Here is a 22536-nt window from a genome sequence, read left to right on the forward strand (position 1 = left end):
TAGATTTAGTACCTTTCAGTATATTAGGCTTGAAAACATTAAATAACTAAAAAATCATATTATGATCTATGCAGGGGCGTAGCTAGAGAGGGGCATCTGTCCCCGGGTGCAGAATCCAAGGGGCGCCGAACTGATGTTACGACATTTTAGAATTAAATGTTTTCCATCCTTGACAAGCAGTAGGGGGCGCGAAATCTTCAGTTGTCCCTGGATGCTGAAAACCCTAGCTACGACCCTGGATCTATAGTACTGTTGTGCTGCATTTTTCGTGAATCTTTTTAAAAACTTATTTGACTATAATTCTAAGAAGCTGCCCTTTTTTGGTACTTTTCCGTTTCGCCGGCGCAAATCTCCCCAAGCAGGCTTTATTGGCGACAACACACAGTATACATATAAAAAATGCTGATATATGTTAGTTCTAAGTTATTTTTATTTTGAAGGCATAAACATTTTAATATTGTTTAAAATTTTGTAAAAAGACATTAATTTAAGAATTTACTATACTTTCATGGTACAACATCCTGATTCGCCGTTTCACATCATGTGAACCCCAAGTAATCTGATCTCACTTAAACTATGCTACAAAAAACTAATTCTCTCAGTAATTATCTACATTAATTTCAAGTTAAATCTTAATTTGGAATACAAGTTTAAATGCAAAAATTATTTCAATTCGTATGAATAGCTTACTGATAAATTATGTAGAACCGCAGTGCTTTCTCATTAAAATTGATGAATTTTCTAGATTTTTGCCTTTGGGTGAGTGGTGTGATTGCATCCTAATTGACTTAATTACCACGAATGGCCTTAGGGCATAAAATTGAACTATCTGGTAAAAGTTCTATGTAATTGTATGCCATTGAAATGGCTGCAACTTGTTTTGAAAATGAGGCGTAAAAGGTTAGCAGTGAGAATATTGCATTTGGCATTGGTTGTACCAATTTTGGCGACTTTATCGCTTGCGCCAGCAAAATTTAAAAGTACCTCTTTTTTTATGATGTTTATGCTGTAGATCAGAGATGAGCAGTACTTCCATTTTTGTTTGGGAGGGCAGTAACATTTGAGGTAGATGTTTTAATGCATCATTGATGGAAAGATGAAATTATTAGGCAGATAGTTACTTAATATAGAAAAAGAATAGTCCCACCTCCAACCCTTGCTTGTAGCATTTATTTATTGTTTAAGCTCTTTTCAAACTACATAGAGAGATATTTAATTAACCTTGAAGTTGAAAATTTATGTTCCCTTTAATCAAAATTAATTGTAATATGTCTTTTCTGATAAGATCTCACATCTTTAAAAGTATCTTTTCATAGAGGCAATCTATCTGTGAAAATATTTATCTATTACAAGGTAATTATTAATCTCTCCTAACCTTTCCCTCTTTAGCATACCATTATGCAGCAAAGGAATCACTTTGTATTCAGGATTAGGCAGAAATTCCTGTGTGCAGACTTAAATGCATTTTGAAATATGAATTACTTTTGTATTTGCTTCAAACTCTAAAAATTGTTTTTGGAACTATAATTCAGTTTGTTTATGGTAACAAGGTAAACAAGGGTGTGTGCCTAATGAAAAATGCATTCGTGGAGGACTTTATAAGGGAAACTGGCGAGTATTTATTGTACATCTGGGAGAACCCTGAAATGAAAATGCAGTCAGTGCATTCACTAGAATTCAAATCCAAAACAAAATATAACTTGCCTGTTACTTCAAAAACCCATACCATTTATTAATGCTTACAACATTTGCCTGACAAGTTATTTTTTTATTCACCACTAGATGTCAGATTATTATAAGTCACAATGACCCTAAATATTTATTTGTGTGCCTCAAAATGATAAGGTTATTCTAAGTAGCATGGGAAGCTAATTCATCATCATTTAAAACTTGAAAATACTTGTAATTAAAAATATACATCTATTGATAATTAATGAATTGTCATAATTTAAAAGTAATTATAAAATAATAAAAAATTGATTAAAATGTAAACAACATTGATTAACTTTTGATCACAATGATGAATTCGATCACAATATATTTTAGTCATTTCATTAGAAGCATTTACAAAAATCAACACTCACTGCTTTAACTGTAAAATTATGTATGTAATATATAAATTCTTACAACAATTGCAACTGTCCTTTTTGTTCCGAAAAATTGCAAACGTGGTTGCTTTCAGTTGCTTACAAATGTTACCATCATGTAAATTTCATCGACGATGATGATGCAGTGAAAGATGTAAATTTCATTTTTGGTGTTGGCATGTTTTGCCCCTTTTCCTTGCAGTTTACTACTGTACTTTTGGTTTTTTACATATGTTTAGTTCTGAATTGAATATGGGATGAATTTTAAACGTATTATTTACAGTTTATTTCACATTATATACAATACAAAGTATGTAATCTGGACTCGTCGTGACTTTGGCGATTCTGGATTAAGGGTTTTTCCGGATTATAGATCATCAACTGAAATCTGGTAAGATGGCATGCAAAATTAAAATTACAATTAAAATTATGAACTAAAGAGCAATTATGATCTAAAGGGTATCAAAATTTACAAATTTACAAATCATTAATTCTGTTTCATCTTCACTATCATTATTACTTTGATCCATAAATAAATTATCATCCATTCCATCTTTCACCAACACCTTGCTGCAGCACGATTTCCATTTTCTTCTGCAAACTGCATGATTCTGCATTTGCAACTAGCACTGTGGTGTTTCATTTGGTAGGAGCGATATATAGTACTAAATGGAACACCAGATAGATGTATTTCAGCTAAAGCAAATCCAATTTGCTAAAACCTTCGATGTTCACTTTAAAATCACGGATTTAAATGACTTTGAAAGAGATACCTCTGATTCTAATTCCTTGAATTCATTTCGGACGGAAGGGCATTCTTACCCGCAAATTCTGTTACCCTTTTATCAAAACCCTAAAGTAACATTCTTATGCACAAGTGCATTGAATACAACCCACCCTCTTTGCAGAATTATTTATTCCATTTTATTATTTATTATTAGCTGTGACTGTTTTCTGTTCTTCCAGCTTGATGCCTTTGACCAGTCCTATACTTATGAAGAAAATTGCATACATTACTTTTTTAAGACATGACACATTGTATTTTCACCATTCTGGGTGTGCGATTATCTTCAAAGATCCATATTTTTATTTCCTCGACATGTTAGAACATCAAAAATAGTATGTACGTTTTATCACCGGTTATGATTTTAGAAATAATGTGGTGGCCACTATGTTTAAGTAATTTAAGGGTTTCTTCACTGATTCTGACATGCTCCTCTTTTTAGTGCTCAGTTAAATTATCAGGAACCCAAAGGCAAACTAGTTTTTTTCATATGCAATTCTTCATGAATAATTTTATATATGGCAGTGGAACCAATGTTAAGTTCCTTCTGTATTATTTGGTAGATGCAGCGATTATCATCGATAAATATTTTCCGTATGGCCAGACACATTATACGAGATTACTGCTGACGACACATTATCCAGGATTACTGCTGACAATGGCCTTCCTGTGTGTTCTTCACCCTGAAGAGAGTTGCAACCTCTGTGAAATTCTGTATACCATCTGAATACAATAGCACAAGATGGATTTTCATTTCCCAATGCTAGTTGTAGACATTCAAATTTTGGAAAAAACTAATGAACATGGCATTGCAAAGCACCACCTTTTTGTTGATATTGACTGCCTACAATTTAGTAAACAGAAAATATTTAATTGAAGCTATGAGAGAATTTGCAATACCTGAAAAACTTATAAATTTGGTCACCATTACTCTTACCCAGACAAAAAATAGGGTTAAAATCCAGAATAAGCTTTCTGAGCCTATGTTGTTTCAAATGGGCTCAGACAGGGTGATGCACTGGCCTTCTGCCTTTTTAACCTTGCCCTCCAAAAAATCATAAAAAACTCCAACATTAATACTCATAGAACTATCTTTAACAAGTCTCTTCAGGTTTTTGAGTTTGCTGACAATATTGACATAGTCGCATGCACTCCCAAGTCACTTAGACAGGCTTTTACATCTCTAGCGGCTGCAGCCAGCATAATGCATCTAGCAATCAACCAAAATAAAACTAAATACATGCTATATGGGAATAACAGCAGCCTCTATTTTGAAATTGGGAATTAAAAATTTGAAACTGTTAGTAAATTTAAATATTTAGGATCAGAAATTAATACTCTCAATGATTTAATGCCCGAGATCCGTAGTAGTCACAGATGCTAACCGATGTTTTTTCGATCTCGAAAAAATACTTGAAGTCTAACTTCACTAGCAGAAAAACGAAGATTTTAATTTACAAAAGCTTAATCAGAAACATTCTTACATACTCTGCTGAAACCTGGGCAATGACAGAAAAAGCTAAAAATATCATTTCTGTCTTTTAAAGAAAAATTTTGAGAAGTATTTATGGTGGCATAAAATGTAATAATATCTGGAGAAGAAGTAATGCTGAACTTTATAAATCCTTTAAAGAAATAGATATATAAGGATTCAGAGAATTAAATGGGCAGGGCACCTGTGCAGAATGGATGAAAATCGAATAACTAAAAAGATCTTCTCAGCCCGACCATTTGGCATCCAAAAAAGAGGGAGACCTAAACTTAGGTGGTTCGACTGTTTGGAAACAAGACTTATGAATTTTAAAAATAACCAAGTGGATGTCCATGGCCAGGGATAGGAGAGCTTGGAATTCGATTCTGAGGAAGGCAAGGGCCCATCCTGGGAAGAAGAAGTTAATGAACTTAATTAGAATTTTATTTTTTTAAAATTTTCGTGAGAATTAAGATTTCTTCTTCTTGTCTATTTCAGTATAAACTTTTTTAATTTTGAAAATGTGGTAAATAATTGTACTTGCTACAACTTTTTAGATATGTTGGAGTTACATTTTATAAGTTTAATAGTATGAAAATTATCTTCTTTTATGAAAAGGTCTAATTTCTTTAAGATTATATGTATACTAAGATCAAGATAGTCTTTAATTTTTATTGGTCTTATGAAGTTTTAACCAGTCGGGGTAGATGTTGCAATTTTCTATGAGATTATAATTGTTAAAAGTAATAACGTCATCAATTTATTTGAAAGTGTGCTGAAATTTATTGAAATCATCACCAGAAAACTTTTAAGAAATTCTGTAGGAAAAATTAAGTTACAAAGATGAGTTGAATAGGAACTTCGCATTGGAATACCATTTGTTTGCAAGTAAGGAAATTTTGAATGTTTGACATAGTTAGAAATGTAGAAATTCCCTTCATTTTTGCAAATACAGAATAGTAAGTATTTCAGGAAAAAATGTCAGCTCCAGAAGACTTTCGTATATTTCTTTGAGTGGTAGAGACATGTAGAGATTTTCAAAGTTATAGCAGTTAATATTGTAAAGTTGAAGATCTTTAACCTTTTACTATAATTTGCAAGTTGTAAATAATCCAGCAGTAGTTTTTCTCAGTTTTATTTTTATCAAAAACTATTACAAATAGTTTTAAGTAGATTGGTAAAAATAAAAATATCATCAATCTACTTAAGTTTCTAAGGTATTGACTAAATTTGACAGGATTTTTATGAAATTTAGGTAAAGATTGGGAAATCTATCATTTTTAGCAAAAAGAGAAATTTCCATTTTTATGAAAGGCAGAAATTTTGTTAATAATAGTTCTTTCTTTAATTTTGGAGATACTGTAGGTAGCAGAATTTTTCAGCCCATCTTCAATTAGTGAATTGTTGAACTTTTTTTTTTTTTTTTTTGTAAAATACTGAAATTATTGCATGCTTTATCAAATTTGGTAATTGTAAATTGCTTTTTTAATTGTGAAAACTTCAGAAGTAAATTTTTTCAGTTTTTAATTCCTTTAATGAATTCAATTTTCTTTTTTCCATAAATTACAGAAACACATTTTAAAATAAAAATATGTGCTGTTCTGACTGCTGCATTAGACAATACAGAACAAATTTACTATGATAATTTAATGCAGAATTATTTTATTTTTGAGTTTTAATTCAAAACATTTTTAATGACTGTAATAAGTCGTGTATATTTGTTTTTTCTGACATCCAGGAAGGATTTTGCTGTCTTTGAATTTGCTAAGCAAAAGCAAAGTTAAAATGTTGAGCCTGTAACTTATCACTGCATTAGAATATTGATGTGGTGTTTCACCTATCCAATTTAGTTGATTAATCTGTCAAACAAATTTCATTTTTTCTGTTAATTAGAAAATATTGTGCATTTAAGGATGCAAAATGTAAAGTTACATTTGGTTCTTGTTAATATTTGTAATGACTCGTACTATTTCAGGAATTACAAAATTAAAATTCTTTCTGGAATAATTAACTGTTAAGAGCCAGTATACATTTCCTTGGAAAATCATATGCCAAGTAGCTGTATTCATTTTGACATCTTTTCACATCACTGCATTATTCACTATTCCTACAATTAAAAGTACTTATGAATGGAATATGAATTTTATTTTAAATCTGAGTGAAATAATCAATTTAATTGTAGCGTAAAAAATCTCATCCATCATAAAATGATAATATTGGCTTAAAAAAGTGAAATTCTTACAAGTTACTTAAATAAGCCTTTCAATAATTCATTTATTGCTAATTTAAGTTTTGAGGGTTTTTTTAACTAAATATAGACCATGTCCTGAAAAGTTCTTACCTGGCCTTTATTTTATGTATTGGCTGTAGACATATACCTCAAATTATAAAAATGTTTTAAATTACACAAGTATTCATGTTTCTGATAATTTTAAATCTCAATTACATAAAAAAAATATGAAATCTAACTTTTTGATACTTGCACATTATTTTGTTGATCAGAAAAGATGGCAAAAATCTTGCCATTGTTGCACCAATTGTCAGTGTGGAATTCCGAGCCACACTTCTACCTACAATTCTTATAATAAAATGTTTGTCAGTCTGTCTGCACAATCAACCAAATATCCACTGCTGTGGAAGTATTTGATAAGAATATGCTGAGTTTTTTGTACTAGTGTAACCATTTGTAAGCCTTGAATAGGAAAATGTATTTCTTGATTAATAAGTAACATTTGAGAAAAGTCTCAGAAGCAAAAGATGGGAAAAATATTTTTATTACCATTTAAGGTAAAATCTTAAAACAAAATTTTGAAATCAATGAAGTTGTACCTGACTGTATTCCTGATTCTATTTTGCTAAAGCAAAAGAAAAAAGAGTATTGTTGTAATATACAATGTATCCTAATCTGAATAGGAATTTTTCCTTTCTATTGTTTCTTTTCTTTATTTTTTTTAATTGTTGAATTAATGGATTTCTACCATGCTTCTGTGAGGTACATAGAAGAATTTGCAATGCAGTCCTCCACATATTGTATAGAATCTTTAGCTTCAAAACTCTTTCAGTGGTTTCTATTTTGCCAACCATATTGTATTTGGCCCAGTCCCTTATAGAAGGCCATTTGTTGCTCATGATAATTGATCTAGATATTATCAATTCAACGTGTTAAACCAAATATCCAAGATTCTTCTATTTCTTCGCCATCTAAAAAATAAATAAATAATTAAAAGATACTACATATAAATTAAAATCAGTTCATTAAAAATACTTTGCATTAAAGGCATTGTTGATATGTATATGTTTCTTTTAATATATTTTTAAAATGTGTTAATAAAGGACATTGGCTTTAAAAATATGTTTATATTTTAGTTCTGCATTGAAAGAATATGATCCCTTTCGAAAGCAGAAGAATGAATCATTTTTATCTGCAATGGATTCTGTAGTATATTTGTTATCTGCTTTGAATGACATTTTGTTGAAGTTTCAAAACAGAGATTCAAAAGAAGATATTTATAACTCCTTTAGAATGTTCTTGCAGGTAGGACCATTTATTTCTATTTTTAATTTTTCTTTTCTCTATACCTTTTTTGTGGCATATTGAAAATTAACTAAAAATTAATATTAAAATTTTTCTTTATTTCGTAAAAGGTATAGCATTATGTTATAACTTATGCAGTAAAATATCAGTGGTTTAATGCTAGAAAGGTAAATAAAGAAGATGACTAGAAAACAGTAAGTGACAAATGATTCAATTGTAACTTTGTGATAAATTTGATTTTAAAAAAAAAATTTACTAGTGACATTTTAAATTGTTACCATAAAAACTGGTACAAGATAAAAAATTACTTTATCTCTTAAAGTGATCACTCAGAGCACACCACTTGCCCAAGGGCACATCGGATGCATGCCATTTTATCCTGGGACAAGTTACCTCATCTGGACAAATATCTGGTTGTAACGAAAGTAACCAAAAAACATCCTTGATAAATTTAGAAAAAAAGATCATGAAGGTAGTATCTTTAGTGTAGGTAGTATATGCCACCCAAATCTATGATTTTTTGCCAACATTTTGGTAGTTTATAAAAGCTTTTAGCTTCACATCTCTGAGTACAAAACAGATCAACCTCATTTGGGATGTCCTATGCGGAATGGAAGATAACACTAGAAAGATGTAGCTGCAGGTGTGAAAAAAGCGATGTTGGGGCTATATGGTGGGCGTGGCAAAAGATCCCATTCGTGTCCGCAGAGTCCAGCCTGTGAATGCAGACACATTTGGTCTTACATTATCTTGATGGAACATTACCTTTCTATGCCAGAACTCGAGTTCAATGTTTTTCCTTTGTGACGCTGCTGACGGGCTCAACAGGCGTAGATCAACCCCCTTTTATATGTTGAAGTAAATCCCCCTGTGTTGTTGAAGTAAATCCACTTTTCATCACAAGTGATGATCCGGTCCAGAATTTTGTCCTTCCATTGATATTCGAGGAAATTAGTGCAGGCCCAAACACGTTTTGTCCTTATCTGCATGAGTCAGTTCATGCAGCACCCAGCAATTGAATTTGTATGTCAAGTTTGTGTGATGCATAGCGTGACTAATGGATATGGCAGTAATGTCTTAACTCCTTAGTAAGCTCTCGAGTAGGGTGCATACTGATCTTCTACCAGTTCTCACAGGCTGGCCTGAGTGCTTTGCTTCTTGAATGTCATAGTCCTTGTTTTTGAACTTTCGGTATCAAACCTTCTTAGTGTCATATGAATGTTACAGTGTCATACATTAGTACTTACTTTTTAGTCGTACTTACTTCTTAGTGTCATACATTAGTACCTAAAGCTATACACATGATTTGGTGACATTCTGTAGCTGACTTTCTGCAACAGAACTGGAATTAAAATATGGTTCTAATATGGTAGCATGATAGTTCCATTTCAGACACCTTGTTATTTGGTTATTATTTTACCACATTTGTTAAAAATTTAATATGCATAGTGAGTTACATTTGCCAATTTATATGAAATGTAATCTCTGAGATATTTTAAATATAGATAATATGGTGTAACAGCAGTAGTAGATTTGCATTACCTAATAGATTAACTCATAAAGATCAACAGACTGTTTCAAAACAAGGCTGTATAAAATTTGTTAAAATTCTTATATTTTTTATTACTTTGTTTGCTATTTTATATAAAATTTTGCACTTTGAAATTATTTTGTGTGCTTAGAATAATTAATTTTAAGTTTCTGATCATCATATAAATTCTAAATACAATGCATAAACATTAAAATATTCTATATTATTGCATCCAATTTTCTTAAACATATCTAATATAAAAAATACCAAAATTAAACAGCAGTTTTGGTTTATTTGTAATTTATTTATGACTAAATTTTTAGGCATGTAATCTAATTTGCATAATTGGTATTACAGGTAGCCCTATGGGGCAATAAATGGGACTTGTCTATTTCATGTGGCAAAGAAAATGTTCATGATAATCCTTTGTTACATTTAGAGGAGATGAAAGAAAAAATCATTGTGGATGATACTGAAGTTGTGTGGCAAATTTTACAAGATGCTAATAATACCTCCAAGGAAATACAAATTGATATTGTGTTAGATAATGCTGGTTTTGAATTGTTTGGTGATCTTTGTTTCATGCACTTCTTACAAGCTACAAATTTAGTGAAGAAAATACGATTCCATGTGAAATGCATGCCCTGGTTTGTATCAGACACTCTTCAAAATGACTTTGAATGGCTACTGAAAACATTATCCGAGAGTGATCTTGAAATTCTAATTAAATACAGTAAAGAATGGTCTGAAAAATTCAGGTCAGGTGAATGGACTATTGAAAAGGAAATATTTTGGACTCTTCCTCATGATTGCAGTGAAATGAAGACAACAGATGCTAACCTGTATAACAAACTAAGTCAAAGTCATATAGTGATTTTTAAAGGAGATCTTAATTATAGAAAATTAACAGGTGATAGACAATGGATGGAAACTACGCCATTCATTGAAGCCCTTAATGGATTTTCACCCACTTCAATAGTTTCTTTGCGCACTGTTAAAGCTGATGTCATAGTTGGTTTAAAAGCTGGAATTTCTGAAAATTTAAGTAAAATTTCTACAAATTGGAAATTTTCGGGTGATTTTGCTGTAATACAATGTGCTAGAAGTTAGTATTTATTTCATGAGAGAAAATACAAATTTTAAAATTGCAGTATTTAAAATTTAATTTATATTTATGTGTTATTATGTCATGCTTAGAGACATTTTTAAAATATTTGTTATAATAGAATAAGTTTATTTCAATAAATTGTAAATTTCACAGATTAAAAAATATATTTTGGGTATTTCACTGAAAGTTTGCCACCCTTTAAAAATGCTTAGTACTATTATATCATAGCTGCCAGTGTTGAAATATGAAAAACCAGAAGGTTTTTTGCTCAGGGCCATGAACTCAAAATTGATTTAAATGTGTGACGGTATGCTTTGATTATGTGATGCACAGCATTTTAAAAGAATTCGAAATTGATTTAAATTCACATTAAAACATATTATTCAGTTTATTCAACTACTTATAATATGATTCTGTTATAAAACACATTAATATTTAATTGCATATTTTTAGTTTCATGTTCTTTGGCTAATTTTATTTTGTAGTCTTCCTACACTTTTATATTGAGAAAATTCTGAGTAGGGAAGAAAGCTTAGTACTTTTAAATATGATAAAAATAAAATTATTTCCTCTTCTGAAATGGGCCTAATGACTTTACATATTGATGTTAAAAAAATATAAATATTTAATGATTAAACATTTGGTTGAATCTTCGTTTAAATTTTGCAAATGTCAAAAATCTAATTAAGGCAATTCAGATCAATAAAATTTAATAAGAAAAAATAAGCTGAATAGAGATGGTGGAATAAAATTTGCACAATTTAATTTTATTGCTAAAAAACACTTTCCCTAATAATAAATAAAAAGGGAGAAATGGTCATCTACTCGGAGATGTGTCAATTAAAAACGGGGGAGAGTTGACAGCTAAATATTATAAATGAAGTAGTGTTAAACAAATAAATGCAAAAGCTGAATTCTGAGCCATACGCCTGCCTACATGTAGATATAGTCAAATCCATTGACAATTTCTGGCAGATTTTCCAAATTTCAGTTATTGTGAAGAGGACCGCATAAAAATTATTATTTCAAAGCCAGGGAAATATGCATAAGAAAATTTTTCATGCAGGTTCTGATGTGTGCAGGGCTCGAAATGATTTCAAAATTCCAGTAGCCAAAGAAATTCTGTTTGCCATTCCCCTTGCCCCCCCCCAAATAATGAAAACTTACCAGTAAGAGTCACCGCAGCACTGTTAACCTTTTACACAGTATCTCAGCTGCATCATCTTCATCTAACAGTGAAGGTATCGAGTGTTACGTTGTCGATACATGTTCTAAGATTAGTCTTAATGAGATTAATTTGGCTAAAAACCTTGTTCACTGGAAGATGCATAACTGCAACTATTGATAACTGGCTGAAAGAAATCTTTCTTTGTGTGAATTTGCTGTAGAAAGAAATTTATGTATTTCTGCATGCTGTTTTAAAACTTGAATGTCATACATACCATTAGTTCTGTAAAGATTTCAAGTGGGAGAAGAGTGGGTTTGAAATGGCAGATATCCTTAGAAGTGATTGTATAAAGTCACAGTTTCACCCTTTCCATAACTTTTCAGATTGTCAAAAGGTCAAATGAATGTGTTAAAGACAGCACTACAGCAGTTGCCTTTATAACACTCACATCCCATCCTACAAAAATGTTTCTTGAGGTGCTTTATTCCATGTGAAATTATTTTCCGCTTGCTTCAATCAAAAAACTGGCGATCATTGTTTATAAGCTTTAATGTTCCTAAACTTCCAATTAATAGAAGTTGGATTAACAAACCGTTGTTCATATACATCTGGTTTAGATACTACGTCATTAAAATTTCAAATACAAAGCTCTACCCTGCTTAAAATCATGATTTCTGCTTGAAAAACGGGAGAAAGTTACTCGAATATAGAAAGAAAATCTAGCAAGAAATATAAAGTAAAGACAAGTCGAAATTTTTTTGTTTTAAAAATCCTCTGGCCACAACAGCATCCTTTCCTTTTTCATTTCGTTTCTAAACGAAGAACCACTACATCATAATTGTTTAAGAGAGCAAGAAGGGCACTAACTAAATTTGATATCCTTTGAATTTGATGTAAATATTTGAATTTTCGGAGTTTTGACTGTAGCAACTGAGCAACTTGGTTTAGTTGCATTAGTCTTTTTGGAGAATTGCCATATTTGCCAGCGTATAAAACACACTTTTTCCCTTTGAAAAAAGGTCTGGAAAACAGGGTTCATCTTATACATCAATACACAGTTTATTCGGAGCTATGTGAGTATATCCAGAGTTTTTTTCTTGTTTCTTTGCGGAGTGTGGAAGTATTACAGTTACGTAAAGTTCAGTGAATGCGCATGCGTTGTGTGGACAATGACAGCTGGGTTTGTTTAAACTTTCCAATTTTTGTGAATGACTGAACGAATGAATTTTGTGAACGATGTGTGAAATTTCTACTGTTAAATTTTCTTAAATTTATTGGCAAGTTATGGCTCAAAAACCGCGTCGGCATTGTTATAACATAGCATACAAGCTATCTGTGATTGGGTATGCTAAAGAACAAGGAAACTGGGCTACAGAGAGGCATTCACCACCTCCAACTGAGGAAAATGATAAGAACTTGGCTGAATTAGGAAGAGGATCTAAAATAAGCAATTCGCAGTAAACATAGCCTACAAAGGGGAACTGCCCTATGGCCTGAACTTGAGGCAAAGCTGAATACTGGGATTTTAGACCACAGAAAAGCAGGACCTTTTAGTCTCCATAAAATGATTATTCATCAAGTGAAAGAGATAGCGACTGATAGAGAGATTGCCGATTTTATTGGATCAACATCATGGTGTTCAAGATTCATGAAGAGACACCAGCTATGTATATGGACGAAAACAAAAATATCACAAAAGATACCAGATGAATAAGAAGAAAAAAATTATTGAATAATAATAAAGTTTTATCCTTCAAAAATGTGTATAAAAAGGGGGTGCATCTTATAAGCCGGCAAATATGGTAATGTAAAATTTATACTGTTTCTTAAGAATACCGCTCAGTTCATGAAGATATTTTGTGTCTTTTACCAAATCCAATACACTTAAATTTTTAACTTGTGTGTAATACTGTGTTGTGTTACAAGCACCTTTATGCCCTTTTTCCGATCGTGTTTCCAGGCCATCTGTTCCAATCTCCAATATTCACTTTCTTCCCTGCCAATTGATTCCTAGCTTTTACAATTCTTGATCTAGTTTCATAATAACCTAATAAGGAAGAAGAGTTATTAGGTATAATTGAAGAGAACTCTTTTATAGCCTTACATATATTATTTCCTGTGTAGATTTATCAGTTGATGCATCCAAAAGAATGGTAACAGAACTATAATCTAAAATTTCTGCAAAAACCTTTATATGCATAACAGGTACAATATGAGAACTCCCTGCATTATATATTATTTTGATATTTGTTGAGACCAATGCTTACTTTCAATTCATTGAGCATCTTAACCAAATCTTTAAAATCAGAAACTGGAGTGTCTGAAGTTTCTACAGCTATATTTTTCAGTAAGCAGTCTTTGTGCATGTGTGATTGATTGCAAAAGAAAAAAAGTTTCTAATATGAATGACCTACTGAAACCTTACACAACCCATGAGTATTTATGTAACGTTTGTGCTCACTCTGCACCAAGCGATGTCTTTTTCATATGATAACCACTTTAATTTATTGCACCATTGCTTTCTGAAATGTCTCTTGCTTTCAGCCTTTTTGGCAGCATCACAATCGATATTAGTGTAATTTCCTTTACGTTTACTTAGCACAATCTGTTCAGAACGTTTGCAGCCACAATACACAGAAGACTCTTGACAAATTCGTTTTCTTGAAAAATAAGATATTTATTTATTTCTCAAGGCTATGATCACTTGAAGAAATTTTGCTTGAATTCACTAGCAGACACCTATCATTTCAATAAATGGCTAATGGCTACTATAAGATTTGGTAGAATATTTTAGAAGCGTCACAACCATATATAATCAACACAAAACAATGAAATGTGAATGGCAAAACAAACTTTTTTCGTATGTTTTCAACAATTCCCTGCACTAACAAGTGACAATCAAAATGCACATTGAAAATCTCACAGGCAAAACTGATAACCTACTGCTCAAGCATTTTATGTGGCAATGAACTATAAATCACATAATAAAGAAATTTATTTTATATTTGGAAACAGAAAATATGGCACAAATGTAATAGAACATAGCCTGTTAAAAAAAAAAAATCAAGAAAATAAATTGTGGGAAGTATTAACCATGCTTTTCCAAGATTATCACATCTCACTCGTGAGCTGCAATTTCTTAGTCGCCAACAGCAAGCTGCCAGCCATTATTTCAAACCCTGTATACATATATATGAATAAATACAAAGTAAAAAGCAATTCAAAACCTAATCCAGTTGCACACTGATAGCAGCAGCAAGTGGTGGTAATAATGCAAAATAAAATAAAAGGTACATTTGAAATTGTTCCCGTATTCAATTTGGAATAAACTACATGCAAAGTTGTATGTTTGGAAAGAAACCATTTACTTTCTTTTGTTGATGACAATGCAGGAAAAGATTTAAATTTCATTTTCATTTTTGGTTTTGCAACACCTTGCACCCTTATTTCCTGCAGTTTGCTACTGTGCTTTTTTGCATGTTTATTTTGAAACATTATGTAAATTTAGTATTTGAAGTTTTTTTGCATGTTTATTTTGAATTGAATGTGGGATGAATTTAATCATATTTTTTATTTTGCATTAGACAGATAGATCTATGCATAAACATCCATACACCTAGCATATATTATATGGAATAAAAGTTCAGATTTAAAAAAAAGTGCATAAACTATACTGGATTTTTTTAATTGCATAAGAAAATTCATTTTTTCTCATGTAATGTGTTAATATGAACACATTTGTTATTCTGTGTATATCTATACTGAAGTCCATTTTTTCTCATGCATGGTATATCATATTAGTATTTAATTGTTTGAATGCTGCTAGTGATTTACTCTTTAAGACAGTTGCAGGTAAAAAGGCAAAATTTGTACAGTGTTGGATTTAAAGAAGGCGATCATAATGGGAATTTCCGGTGACAGCATGCATGTGCCACTGAACAACTACAAAAAGTGAAATATTTTTTATATTTTTTCTAATCACTAACATGGCTGTAACTGTTATGCTTATTGCATTATCCAAAAAAAATATCATGAATTCCTGGTGATCTTTCTAACCTATACAAGGTTCCACAACTAAAGTTCCACGATTGCTGCTGGTGCAGTTACCAAAATAAAACTGGCCCAGAAAAATATTTTGGAATTTCATGAAACTCGAACAGCAGTAAGATTGTGGTGGTGGTTTCATGCCATAATACTCCAAACTTGTCAGAAGTTTTATTATAAGGAAACCCGAAGACTTTAGTAAACCATAAAATTAACTTTATTTAAAATTAAAAGGTAAATTATGAAATTTAATACATGATGATAAGCCCTCGATCACGAACAAGCAGGAACTGTGAAGTTCAAGTGCAAGTTAGTCTCTCGGTGAGTTGGTCTTTATACTTGTGCTGTAACGAGTGTGCACGGATGCAGCGCAGCAAACATAGATAATGCATGCAAATGTTAAAAGACTCTTATCAGAATGCAAATACTCCACCACCAGACCATTAGCATTGTTTGATAATTAGTTAAATATAACATAAAATGGTGCTAATGATAAAACAACACATGCTCATTGTTGACTGTTATGCAAAACACAGTTTCTGAAAAATGCATACTGAACTGTTTGAGCAAGTGTTTAAGAATGGACTTTGTTTAGGCAAAAGCTCCAGCAAAATAGGCAATGGAAAACTTAGTGACAAAACAATGTGAAACGGCTTCTGTAGTGAAGAGCAGTTCTGTTCTTTAACAATGGTAAATTTAGTATTAGAATTATACACATTTTGTGAGCCAGTTTTATGTCCACTCTGTGCAAGTAAGGTTAAAAATCACTGCAGCAAACAATAATATGTATTATAAGTAAGGATTATGTAGAATAATCCTTCTCAATGCACAAAGCTCATTGTCCTTAACAGATGTTCAAAACTGAATCAAGTCATTTACTGGAATATTGTAACATTTAGAGGTCAAATTTATCTTGATGATGTCATTATCTGTGAAACATTACCTATCAGTGCTAGTTCAGAAAGAAATTGATGAGAGCCAAGTTTCTGGAACTGTGTGGATGGCTGAGCCAGGCAATCCCATACTTGACTAAGAACTGTTTCCTAGTTAGTATATTGTCAGTGTGTTATCATCAGTGAGGAAACGTGCTCTGTTGTCACAGATATGGAATTCACACAGTGAATCCTCTTCATTAAGTGGTTGGTAGATAAAAGCACAGTTAAATTTCATGATAATTTCCTTAAGATGGCTGGTTGATAATAAAGCTGTTCACTTTTTGTTTCATATGGGAGTCTATGACAAGAGGAACCTTTGATTACAGGTTTTTGGAATTTGACAAATCTTCATTTTCTCGAATTCTTTTATGTCCTGTAAGAGAAAAGGGCCATTTATAATTATATATATTTTAACATTAACAGAATAATAGCAGTCCTGAAATGTTATTGTGAAGCCTTCTATATTTGGCACATTTTTCCTTCTAGTTAAATAAAATTACCTGCATTCAAAGCATTTTATATCATACCATTAACATATTTATAACTCAATCATTCTTCTTTTCATATTACTTAAAAGACTATTAATGTACAAACTGCACTTTACAAACAAAAGACTTTTATTTAAATACTTCACTTTTTTATACAGCTTGTCTATATATTAGTTGGGCAATTTTGTAAGTTAATAACTTCCGAAATAATAAATGAAACTAACCAGCTTAAAGTCAGACTAGTATTAATATTTCCCGAGTTTATTCATAGGTGTCATAACTGACACTATCTTTTAACGTGCACATTTCATTGTTGTTCAGCATTACGATAATGGAGATGTACAACAGTGCTTAAAAAGCAAAATGCTGTCTTTAGTTCCATGAAACTAATTCTGCTGTGCAAGTAAAACAAAATTTTATTCGAAAATACAAGAAAACAACCCTGAAAAGGATACTATTATGACATGGTATCGTCAATTTACGGGAACAGTGTGTGACTGATCGCCTCAAGGCCAACTGGCAGTTTCAGAAAAGACGGTTCACGTAATACGAGAAACATTCATGAGAAGTCCCACAAAATTCACGTCATGAGCTAGTTTCAAGCTGGGAATCCCAAAATCAACAGTCTCAAAAATCCTGCATAAGTGTCTCAAGTTCAAACCCTACAAATTGCACTTGCTTCAATCTCTGAAGCCTGATGATCTGAAAAAAAAGACTAGAATTTTGCATGGATATGCTACGTGTCAATATTGGTTTTAAGTGACAAAGCAACTTTTCACCTAAGTAAATAAACATAATGTAAGAATTTGGGGATTGGAAAATCCTTATATCATCCTACAACATGAAAGGGATAGTCCCAAATAAATGAGTTTTGTGCAGTGAGTGCCTCGAATATTTTCAGCCCATTTTTCTTCGCGGGGAAAAAACCATTACGAGAATTATTTACCTGAACATGTTACAGATTTTCCTTATGCCAATCATCAGAGAAAAAAATGCCTGGTGGTTTCATTTTCCAATGGACGGCACACCTTTTACTATCACAACGATATTAAATCTTACTTGAATGCTGAGGTACCATTTTGGATTGGTCGTGAAGGTGTTATGGCCACAACAATCACCAAATCCAACACCACTGGATTTCAGTGTATGGAGTTTTGTAAAGGATCAAGTGTACACTCCACAACTTCCCACATCCATTCCTGACCTAAAATCCAGAATCTGCACTGCGACTTATTTGATTGACAAAAACATGCTGACAAAGCTGTGGCAAGAAATGATTTACCGATGGGATATTTGTAGGGCAACGAAAGGAAGTCACATCAAACATTTGTGATAAACTTGAACTATTTATCTATCTTACCAGAATATATTCATTCCCCCCCCCCTGTAAATTACATTCAAATAAATCATTCTTTTTGCTTAACTAATTTGTAGACACCTTGTATATTAATGTTTATGGTCTTTTTGTTCATCTAATTAGTATGTACAGCGAATGCCATCTAATAATATGTGCCAGTAAAGATTGGTAAGTTTTATATTATAATTTTACTTATTTATAAAAACATAGTAATACTATCTGAGTAAAATATATTTTATCAAACTTCCCTTTTCGAGCAGTGATTAAAAAATTGCAACACTATGTTATTTCATGCATTGTACATTGTCTATATATGAAGTTTATATCTTTTTGATGTTATGTATAATTCTATAATTGTTTATATTGAAACCATTTTCTGGTTGCATTAGATGAAGTTCAATAAATTATATTTAAATTATTATTAAGATTATAAATTATTGTTTTAAAATAAAAACAACAACATTGTTCAGTAAAAGAAAATTAACCAAAGCAATATCCTACTTGTACATGATCTAAATATGCTTACAATATTTATGAGCTTTAAAGCATTTTATGCTCTGTATTACAAAATAATAATAATAATAATAATAATAAAATAAAATCATTAACTAAATTAATTTGGTTGACTTAGCTTAATATAACCAATTAAGAGACAAAGATACAGCTCAAGGTACAGCATGACCTTTCTTAGAAATTTCTTCCACTCAGCTTTTCATTTGGCTTAAGGTTCTGCCCCCCTTCCAGTTGGTAATTTTAATAATGTTTAAGCCATTATTAATACAGCCCTTCCAGGTCCAAACATTGAAACGTGGTCCTTCCTGTCACTTGTTTTTCCTTGATTTATAATTGAAAATTTTGAAAGTCAAAGAAAATGTATTCTAAAAATATTATCAGCAAATTCTGTATGATCATTTTATATTTGATATAATTTTCTTTACATAATTTTGTAGTTCATCAATACAGTATGCATGAAGTAACTTGGAGGTTGTTCTGATGAAAATAATATTTAACCAAATCAGAAAAAAATCTAGGTCCACTTTATTAAAACGCCTGTACGACAATAATGTCCAATACCTTTCCAGTGTCGTGGCAGTGACACCAGAGTGAGGTGAAGTTCTGCAAGAGTTAAAAGAGAATGAAGTGGTGGATGCTGAGAATTGAATCCAACCTCTGCCAGTCTTATGTCAATGGTGGTTAGGTGCTCCAAAAATACATCCAGGAATTTTGAGTTAGTGATTCGTAATGGCCAAGAAGGGTAGTTGTGATGCATTCTTAAATGGGCAGAGTGCCATGTGCCAGCACTCCATTCCTTTAATTTTAGGCAACCTATCAAAATTCCTGCAAGGTTAGTACTATGAAAATTATTCCACTCAGCAATGCCCCTCTTTGAAAAGTATAAATATAAATTTGTTGTCAAAGCTGGAGCTGTTGCTTTAAGAATTAATTACGTGTTACACCACTGAAGAGCCTGCCAGCGAGTTGATTGGTAAAATCGCTAACATTGGTTATTCAACCCAGGTACAAATCATGGTACATGGATAATTTAATAAGTTTTCTTACACACACAGCATGAATACAAGTCAGTTTCTTTTAAAAAATCCTCCAAAGTGGCATCCCTCTTTAGGCAGATAACATTTGTGGCTTTTGCCATAATCTAAATACCTCACTTAAGTAACTGGTAGTTGGATTCAGATGAGTAATGAGAAACCCAGATTTGATCTGCTATTGACCATGGAATTCATTGCTTTCTTTTGCAGAGCTTGTGAGAAAGTTCAGCACAAAATCCATCCTTTTCCATTAATATTTTGGACACCCAGTATGCACATAATTTTCTTTACCCTATCTCTCTCTTTGTTCCATCACAGCTTTTTGAGATTCATTTCTATGAATTGGGGAAATATTTTCCGTAGTCTTAATCATCTCAGCCCAAGTAAGAATTTCCTTTTCAGTTTTCTGATGAAAGGTGTTAAGAGATTAAAGATAGCTTTCCACTCCTTTGTTCATGAATAAGATTTTACTGATTCATAATGTCACCATAATAAATAGGATAACTTTAAATGTCATTTCTTTGAGTATTTAACTTTTACAGTAATGCAAAGCATGCACTTAATAACTGATGGGACAACAAACTGAAATAATTTGAATAACAAAAGCAGCAATATGAATCAAATGAGCCACCCAGATGGTATAATAATCTGTTACTGCGATACCAAACGTCTCGGGTTCGAATCCCAGAGGTGTAGATGTAAATTGTCTGACCCTTGGTAATGCTGGCCACCTATTAGATGCTTCTACAATAAAATGGCCACCCCTTCCAGATTTGGTAGTGGAGAATGATTAGTGCTTGCTGGGGGGGGAATTCGTTCAAAGAGGCCCTTTTTTTTAACATTTTGTGAGTTACCTTTATTTATTAAATATCGTTCTTCGCACTTAAACCATAAATTTCAGTTCAACAGCAATATCGCAAAATAATTTTAAAATGAGTATATGTTTACAATTTCCAATAGAATCCCGTGCGCTAGAGATAAAAAAAAATTTTTTACCCTTCCCTATAGTGTTGCTATTGCTCAATTTGAAATCATTTAGTTTGTTAATAAAACATTCATTGAAGTATTACAAAATATGAAATCAATAATAAAAAATTTCAAATTATGGCTTCTATATGCCCATATTCTATTCAAGATTACGTTATTCAAATTTTGATGGCTCTAAGTTGCTCTCTCTAATGTTGTTTTATCACAATGCGATAAACACACATACATTCATGCAGATTCTTCATTATTTAATTTTTTAAAATATAATATAGGTAATTTGGTAAGAACAATTTGAAAAGTGAAACAACGCTTATCGTGAATCGACACAAAATGCCAAAACGAATTTAATAGTCCTGGGCAAATTGCCCCTTTGGGCTAATAAAAATGTAAGAAAGTTCAGATTTTAATGATTGCTAAAAGGATTTGTTTAGGTTTTCTACGCACTCTCTGAGCTTGCAGTATACCATTCTGCCGCTGCACTCACTCCTGCTAGCTTTATAATTAAGCACCATTTTCTTTGCACTTTAGCCTTATATGATCCAACAGCAAAATTACAAAAATTTTAAAAGCAGGTGTACCCAATGCAGGTGTTCGCATAACATTTTTAATTTTTTTTCACTCTTTTCTCAGTCTATCATATTAATGTTCACATTTCATAGTAAGATGCTAATAGACTTAATTCAAACACTTATATTCAAAATTGCATAATGTCCCATTTTTCCAATAATTTGACACAGAAACATCTTCATGGAATCTTTGCAAAGTTTCCCTATCATTCTGCTCATTATGCTATGTGGAAAATACTATCATTGCATGGAATGTAAGATCTTTAATGTATCCTACACATGGTCTTGCAAAAATAGCTAATTCTCAAGTGCTGCCATTCAATATTCCAATTTTAATATTAAGGAAAAAATAAAACTTTACTTCATATTGTTAATTTTTGTTTCCTTTAGGATTTAATTAAGGAGAAGTAAATCTCCATTATTAAATAAAGTGTTATAAATTCCCACCAGAACTAACATTAATGAACATTTAAATTATATAATACAGCTACAGATCTTTTTCAGTATTGTAATAAACAAAAGATGTTTCTAATGCCATTTATTATGTACCTCAATCAAAATCATTTGCCTTTTTTTTAATCACATAAGTATATTAATATTTGTTTAGTGAAATTATAATGTGTGTCATTCTGAGCAGTACAGTGGCCAGAATTGCTGGCTGTTGTATCTTTATGCCCAGTTTCAAATCAAGCAATCTGGATGCTTGTTACATTTGTCTTTAAAGCCTCAGGGCACTTAAAATGCATGATGAGCAGAAGTCAAGTGTTTTGGAAACACTTGATCTGTCCCCCAAGAGGTTCTCCTTCAAAACTGGATTGGAGCTGGGCAAAATCATCATTGTATTCTATGAGGTGCATTCTCCCATAGTGACAATAGACGCAATCCTGCACTCCTCATCTTGGTCTGGTATTACTGACAGACAAGTGAG

At 31.8% G+C, this 22536-nt stretch overlaps 1 protein-coding gene across 2 annotated transcripts in view; it reads left to right on the forward strand.

Annotated features, from left to right (window-relative positions):
* LOC118201747 (damage-control phosphatase 1-like) overlaps window positions 1–18578 on the forward strand; it is a 31636-nt gene extending 13058 nt beyond the window's left edge. For both annotated transcript variants that reach the window (XM_085812597.1, XM_085812598.1), the window contains exons 4-5: window positions 7709–7877; window positions 9766–18578. In XM_085812597.1, the coding sequence (XP_085668723.1) occupies window positions 7709–7877; window positions 9766–10518 (922 nt within the window). In that variant the 3' untranslated portion in view covers window positions 10519–18578. The remainder of the gene's footprint in view (window positions 1–7708; window positions 7878–9765) is intronic.
* Window positions 18579–22536: the final 3958 nt, after the last annotated feature.

Source organism: Stegodyphus dumicola, chromosome 3 (assembly GCF_044657685.1).
Source record: "Stegodyphus dumicola isolate Sdum_Otavi_A_Nest chromosome 3, ASM4465768v1".
Taxonomy (NCBI): Eukaryota; Metazoa; Arthropoda; class Arachnida; order Araneae; family Eresidae; genus Stegodyphus; species Stegodyphus dumicola.